Below are 8092 nucleotides of genomic sequence, written 5' to 3'. Positions count from 1 at the left end.
AAATGTATAACAACTCACACAAATTTGATTATGACTTATGAGTATTAAGTGTTAAACCTAATACCTAATAGTTTTGTCCTGATCACTATACTTACTCAAAATATATTCTTTTTGATAAAAATATTTTATGTATTTAAAAATTTAACTATATTAGGTTATCTATTTCAAATTTTAAATAAATGTTTAATTACCATTGTTGCTATTAAATTTATTGTGTGTGCACAACATCGATGGTGTTTTGGTAATGCATATGGCAAATCATGGTCTTCATCATTTAGAAAGTTCAAGTTGAATGCGTCGATTTCTTCTAAATCATTAACAACCGTATCGTTCACTAGCAATGTATCAGTATATAGTCATGCAGTCATATAAATATCAACTACTTTTGTTAATGCTGCAACTAAAAACTATTTAATAAAATAAAAAATAAAAATACACAGTACACATTCTTACTTTGACTAGTTAATATTTTGTTCTTCAAAAAATCTTCTAAAACCGGTTGTTCTAAAGAACTACCAGCATTATGCTTCAATGATCCATCATTGCATCTCATTAAAGTTTTTTTGTTCGCTACATTATCAATGTGATCAATTTTCTTTAATATAGTTGAATGTTGTGTCTGAATAAAATGAAATAATATAACCTTTTACTTAACATTATAAGATTTTATAAATAATTTACATTTTTTGATCAATGGCCCAACTGGGATTTATTTTTGAGGGGACAGAGGGTTATTTATTTTATTTTATTTCATATACACTAGAATACTGGGCCGCTCTGGGCTCTGAGATGACTCGTGTGGGGGCCCATGAAAATACATAATATAGAATAATGAGATCTATGATACACCTTAAGCACTTGAAATTTGACTTTTAAAAAGCTGTGCTCCACTAATTTCGATGTATTTTTGTAATATATTAGATATTTGCTTGGTATTTAAAATTAATTTAACACACGAGATATTAGATGGGTCAACTGTCATAGGCAGGTATGAAATTAACATTTTACTTACGTTTAAATGTTTTTTTATATTAGAGTTTGAACGTGAATCTACCTTGTCACACTTTGTATCGACACAACTTAAGAACTTCACTTTCAGCTTCTGGTAAAAAAATTATCCTCAATGAATCATATTTCATTATACTTAAAAATATTTTTGATAATTTGGCCATGGTAAAATTGGTTCTTCTAAATCTGCAACGTGATCGACTTCGGTCCTACGCATCCTACCGGGAGCTCCCGAAGTTTTCGCGGGCCGACTCGCCGCGATCTGATTGCATATTCTGGTTTTCTAGTTCATTATTAAAATTTGCATACTACTTAGAAAGTGGCGACGGACTTGTAAGTATTTATTATTAATTTTTTAAATTTAGTGTTCAGTATTTCGTTCATTTTTTGTTATTCTGTTTTTGTGCGTCATCTATTGGTCAACGACTGAATTGTCTGATATTGTGTATTTTAGACGTTTTTGGGAACCCTGCACAGTCTTATCAAATATTGCTAGCGGAACATACGTATGTTATCTATATTTGTTGAACGTTATCATATCAGCCTCCCCCCCAACCAATTTTTATTGTTTACAGACTTACAGTTTACCATTATATTTTATTTTATTCTCTTCTATTCTTTATTTCTTTATGATGCACTTAAGAATTTACATACAATAATTGTATTTATTGTGCTCTGACTTCAGAGTTTGATAGCTGGAATTGTATAGATCTTAATGTGATTTTTATTGTAAATACGTAAAATGATTAAACAAGTATTTAAATCATTTCCGGACAATAAACCAATATCAGGATTATGTATAGTAGAAGATATTACCAAATGCCCAACAGGATATAATCCCGTGAGTAATTAACATAATTATTTATGATGAGTCACCTGTCTTCATCGTCAATAAATTATTAATTGAGATGTCTTTTTAATCAAATTTGCATATTTAACAATTAACATAATATTATTATTGTTTCTGCTTCAATTTTTAGGTAATATAGTTTATTAAATATTTAGAGGTACCTACTACCTACCTAATTTGTACACACATTAAATAGATCTGTTATATGTTAAGATATCAAAAACACATGACCAAGATTCAGATGCTGATTTACATATGCAGTCATGGAAAGAGTCTGTGTTTATTGGCAGAAAAATTACAAGATATCTATGCTTATCTAAAACAGAAGGGATTTCAGATTACATTGTAGTAAATATAAATATAATAAATGAAAAAGAATGTCCTCCTGATGGCTACTGTTTAATTCCCAGAACTATTGACAGTGGTAATTATATTGTTATTTATTTTCCATAAATTATTAATATTTTTACTATCCTTATATTTATATCATTTTAAGATCAAAAAGCCTGGCGAAAACGTCAATTATGTTACAAATTAATTAGAAAAAGTCAAGCTTCATTTGCAATTACTGATATTATACTATTAAGTCGATCAAAAAAAGCACCAGATGGTTTTATTTTAGTTGGGTATGATCTTTGATTTATTGTCTAAATGATATTAACTGTTAAAATGGTATAATCATTTTTAGGGATTTAAATGGCTTAACACTTTGTTATAAAACTAGCCCTCAATCTCCAGATGTGCCATTGCCATCATTGACTTATGGGTATGTTAATTAATATATTATACATTTGCTATGTCAGTTATCTATTATAATTTATAACTAATAAATTAATACTTTCAGTTATTTATAAATATTCATAATTTAATATTGTAGATTAACACCAACACTGTCAACAGAAAATGTTCCAAACAGCAATGGATCCTTAAGTTCACTCCCCAGCTTAGAATCTAGTGCTAATGTATTATCCCATGATTATGATCGACTAATGTCATTAAAACCTACACGGCCAGCACCAAAATTACCTCCAACGTATTCATCGTCTAACTATTCTACATTAAACTCTTATCAAGGTATTTGTTTTCTATAAATCTTAAGTATTTGTTTTATTATTTATTATACAATTGTATTCTTTAGGGTTAGAAGGTATTCCATTTATATTGAATCAAAATATTTCTGTGGAAAATAAGTCTATTTTTAAGGTAATAAACAATTAGTGTATATTGATACAATAAACAAATAAATACAACCATTTCATTTTTTAGGATATACCAGAAATTAAAATAAAAACACTCGAAGACCTTGATTTAGAGGTATGTATATTGTGATTATTTAATGTAAATTATGTTCAATGATATTGAAAACTTAATGGTAAAAACACGATTGCTAAGCTCTTCTAAACTCTTAAAACACAACACAACAAATTATTTATTTAAAATTACATGATATATTAAAACAATTTAATGTGTAATTAATATTTTAATACACATTGTAAATTCTTATGAAAAAAAAAATGGGATTGCAATTTAATAATTTAAAATATGTTTTAAAATTTGTGTAAAAATATATAAGGTGATAATTGTAGTTCATAGCCAAAAATAATAATTTGATGTAACTTCCTACAAACCGAAAGAAACATTAGCAATTTTTAACATTTTAACTATTTAATTTAATTTCTCTTTTTTGTACTAAAATAATATTTTCTTGAATTATTCAACTATGTTACAGTACAACTACAGTTTTGAACAAGAACGACAAGTGTAATTTCCTACTTATTTTGTGAGTTGTAAGTTAGACACAATTTTTAAAACTTAAAATGTATTAATTTATAATATGTATATTTTTATACATACGTACATTGTATATAACCCTTAATTTTTTCATCTTATCCTATGTTAGATTATATTTAATTTTACAACTAAAAACTATTAATTATTATTTTTATTTGAATTAAAAATAATCTTTTTAAATTTGTTAGCAGTATGATGATTATTTTTATGATCAACTGTTTTACTATCATACTCATAAGTTTAGGTTAAAATTACTTTTATACTAATTTATTAGTTATTACCAATCGTATATTTAAAAATAGTTTAGGTATTTCAGATCAAACATATCATGACAGTTTAGTACTATAATAACTGTAAGCAGTGAAATCTCAATAAGTTGAACAAAATTACTTTAACATCACTATGTATATGTATATATTATTTAAATGTTATCTCTTATTATAATCGATCTTTGACATTTCACTGCATTTTTAAATACTCATAATTATACTTATATTACAATGTTACCTAATAGATATTTTTGCCATTATAAAAACAAAACTATTAAAGTAATACCACGTGTAAATGTTTTTTAATAAATGCCATAAAAGTTATGAAAGCTGAAAAAATCTTTCTATTTTAAGAAAAATGTTTTTTGACTGTTAGTAATTATTAACAACATTAGTATTTTATTTGTGAGTGTTAATTTGATTAAAATTAAAAATAAATATCAGAGCATTCTTACACATGATTTAGCATCAATTGCTTAACAAACCATATGTAGAATAATTTGTTCAACTTATTCATAGTTAATTTGCATTATTATTACGAAATGAGAACTATTAGCTAATTACAATTTTTATTTGTTGTATTAATTTATTATAATCTAAATATTAGATTTAGTGGTGAAAAAATCCTATTTTTTAGCCAACAACTTTTTTTATTTTTCCCACCAAACCACCCACCTCTTCTATAAAACTATTAATATATTTCATATATAAGGATAAAATTATGTAATTTTTAATTGTTAGTACTCAAAAGCATTTAGAAAAAAAATGTTTTATGTCACTGTAAGCCACCTAATACGCATGAATTATGAATTTTATGATTTTGCATTTAGTTTTATTTATTTAATTTTAATTTTTAGTACTTAAACAATGATTCTGATAGTGACAAAATATTGAATAATTTGTCAATAAAAGTAAAACAGTGTGTTCAGTGGTTCATAATAAACAAAATAGTCATGCTGTATTTATATTTCAAATAATTGGTGCTACTTTAAATTATTAAACAATAATTTAAACTTAAGAGCCGTGCGTTTTTTATTTGTAGATGTTTAATATCTCATTTATTATATCATAAATCAAATAATGAAGGTAGGAGTTAACATTATTGTAAATTATTAGATCACTTAAATGTTTAGTTAATATTGAGCATACAGGGTTCTTAGATAATTCAGTTACAGTTTAACAACTTCATGTTCAATAGATAATAATATGTTAGTTTGTTATATTTTAATATATTTTTTAATTCAACTTGTCACTGTATCATTTAATATTTTTGTATATGGAATGGAATAGTATTATTATATTCCTGATATATGCAATTAAAAAGTATAAGATTATTTTCTTAAAAATTAAAACCTATATTATGAACTAATTTCTAACAATAAAATATTTTTATCATAACAAGATATACAGTAATGAAACTTTAAATGATTTATTTTTGGTTTGTATTGATTCTAAAATTATAAATATAATTCTAAAAACATAAAATATATATTATCGCAATTGAAGTATGTTATAAATTTACTTTTATTTAGGATACAATTCAAATACTTTTTGTTAAAATTATAATCTTTTACTAACATTAATCTTGAAAATGTATTGTTAAATATTATTATTTTATTTATTAATAATGTTCTTCTATTTTTGCATAGAAATAGTTTAATATTACACAGAATATGAAAGTTAAAAAACTACACACATTTTTTTTTGTAAATCCATTTTTATAAAGAAATCATAGAATTTCTTATAAAATATAATATACAACTTATCAAGTGTCTTAGTGCTGAAATGTGCAAAAAAACTCTAGTACAATCAAATTATAGATACTGAGTTTTTGTAATTTAAATTCAGACTATATTAAAATGAAATCAAATATTATTAATACTAAATTAATTTATATGCCTTATAGATAAATAAGTATTTTAGATTTCTTAAATTATTTAAAAATGTTAAAATATATTTTTAAATTCTAAATTTAATAATTTTAACATTTACATTTTACAATTTTAGTAAAAAGATATAAAAATGTATTATCTATTCATATTAATTTTTAACTTACAGCATAAAAGGATTTGTTAAAAAAGAATTATAGAAGTATTAATTATGTTATTCTTAAGACAACTCTTAATGCATAGATGATTTATATACATTAATAAATTATACATATTCCTATTAGCATGAATATTACAAACAACGTGTATTATTAGTTATTCTTATCATGATTTTTTTTTAGTTACACGGCATTTTTAATTTTTAGTAACCTTGTTTTAGTAATTTAATTTAATAATTTAGAAAAGGTTTACTTAATATTAATTTGTCAATTATTCAAACTTACTTAATTATTATATTGTTAAAATTTAAAATGTAATAGTAATGATATATGAAAATAATAATAATAATAATAATATTTTTTTAAATTAAATTTTTAATGCATATTATATTCATAAAATCGTTAAAATATTATTTCACATTTCCATTGTGTATTATCTTTCCATAATTTAAATTACTGTTACCTCGATAAATAAAACCATTTACTGCCTTCTTTAATAATTATTTGCCATTCTTAGTTATGTTTAGCCTCTAGGTATCCATATTTGCTCAATATGAGACTTAGTTAAATTTAAACTTAAGTATTAGGTATTAAATATTTTGTATGTATCTCAGTACCTAAAATTATGTTCAGTGTGACTATTGTCTATCTTATAAATTATAATTTAATGACTGTATTTAAAAATATAAAAAATATTAATTTAATTTAATTGTAATAACACTATTGTATTAAGGATTATAATAATTGTTTTATGTTATTGTATGTATTATGTACCCTAATCTTGATCGAAATAGACAAACCATCATTTTAATTATGCCATAATACTAAAGAAGTATGACATTTTTTCTATTTATATAAATATTATATTAACCTAATATAACTAATATAATAATAAATAATACCAATACCAATGTATCTTATTTTGTTTGTTCTTTATATGTTTATACCACCGTTCTGCTAGTAAATTGTGCAATTGGTTATTGTTAAAAGCATACCTATTAAAATCTTAAATACGTTGTATGTCATGGTCAGCTCCCAGTAGCCAGAACAGCTCCAGAGGCATAGTTTTGGTGGAGAGTTTTAGACATAATTTTCAGAAAACTCATTATTTTTTTATGTTTTTTTTTTGTAATTTTGTTTTTTAACCATATACAATTTCTTAGAGATACAGGCTTGGGAGTGGCCAAAGACCCTAGGACCCTTCGCCCCTGAGATCTGGCCTTCCTGGTAGCCACTTTGTTAAACATTTATATTCATCAAAATTAGCTAATTCAGGAAATATTGAATTAGAAATACATTCTTTCCCCTTCATAAATTATCAAAAATCTTAAATAATTTAATAAAAATTAAATTTTGATTTAGTGAAATTTTTCACCCACTTATTTAGTACCTATATAATATTATGTTAATAAAACATTAAAGTTGTTGATATAATTCTTTAATCTTTCTTTATTAATAAATAATTATATTGAATATATAAATTGTGTACTGACATTACAAACTTCAAATATAGGTATTATACGAGTTCTTTAATGCTTTGTTTTATAATATAAAGTCAATAGTATTAAAATATATTGCCTGCTTTCAATTTTAATATGCAGGTTGCAGGAAATCTATAAAATTAAGTGTATTACCCAACAGTGGAGCAACCCAGATTTTTTTTAAGGAGGGAGGGTTCAAAAGTATAATTATTTTAAATTAACAAGCAAATGTAATTATTATTTTATTGTTTGTTTAATGTAAAATTGAATGATAATTAAATGTAAAAAATAAAGGTATGTACAATGTTGTAGAGTTTATAAAATGAAATCTAAGCGATGTTTTGTACGGCTTAAATGATGTACTACTTCCTCAGGTGTTACACTGACTTTGTAGTGGACATTGAGAGCAGCTAATCCGTTGATTCTTCTTTCTGATGTGGAATTTTTTAAGCAACTTTTGATTCTTTTAAGTGTAGAGAATGATCTCTCAGCCTCACATGAAGTAGTAGTAATACCCAATATCAAGACTGTGTTTTGTGTTAGTTTCTCTGTGTATACCTACTTATTTTTATATTACACATTCACCATAACAGGTGTTCAAGGTATGCTGTGTGCCTGTGTCACCCCCAAAACAAAAACAGTTCTT

At 24.3% G+C, this 8092-nt stretch overlaps 1 protein-coding gene and 1 long non-coding RNA gene across 2 annotated transcripts; one reads left to right on the top strand and one right to left on the bottom strand.

Moving 5' to 3' along the window:
* Positions 1-191: 191 nt before the first annotated feature.
* On the bottom strand, positions 192-1414 carry LOC111038458. The gene is made up of 3 exons (XR_002604987.1): positions 1013-1414; positions 454-619; positions 192-400 (listed from the first exon to the last, which is right to left on the bottom strand). It is a non-coding gene; the product is annotated as an uncharacterized LOC111038458 (long non-coding RNA).
* Positions 1415-1594: 180 nt separating this feature from the next.
* On the top strand, positions 1595-4902 carry LOC111038457 (multivesicular body subunit 12B). Its single transcript, XM_022321577.1, has 8 exons — positions 1595-1849; positions 2072-2282; positions 2355-2484; positions 2547-2624; positions 2736-2932; positions 2997-3061; positions 3125-3172; positions 3588-4902. Exons 1-8 carry the CDS (start codon positions 1751-1753, stop codon positions 3621-3623), a joined length of 864 nt encoding a protein of 287 aa, XP_022177269.1. The 5' UTR covers positions 1595-1750; the 3' UTR covers positions 3624-4902.
* The last annotated feature ends 3190 nt before the right edge of the window (positions 4903-8092 follow it).

Source organism: Myzus persicae, unplaced genomic scaffold, assembly GCF_001856785.1.
Source record: "Myzus persicae strain clone G006 unplaced genomic scaffold, MPER_G0061.0, whole genome shotgun sequence".
NCBI classification, from domain to species: Eukaryota; Metazoa; Arthropoda; class Insecta; order Hemiptera; family Aphididae; genus Myzus; species Myzus persicae.
Note: the sequence above shows the minus strand (reverse complement) of the source record. Positions and strands in the feature narration are given on the sequence as shown.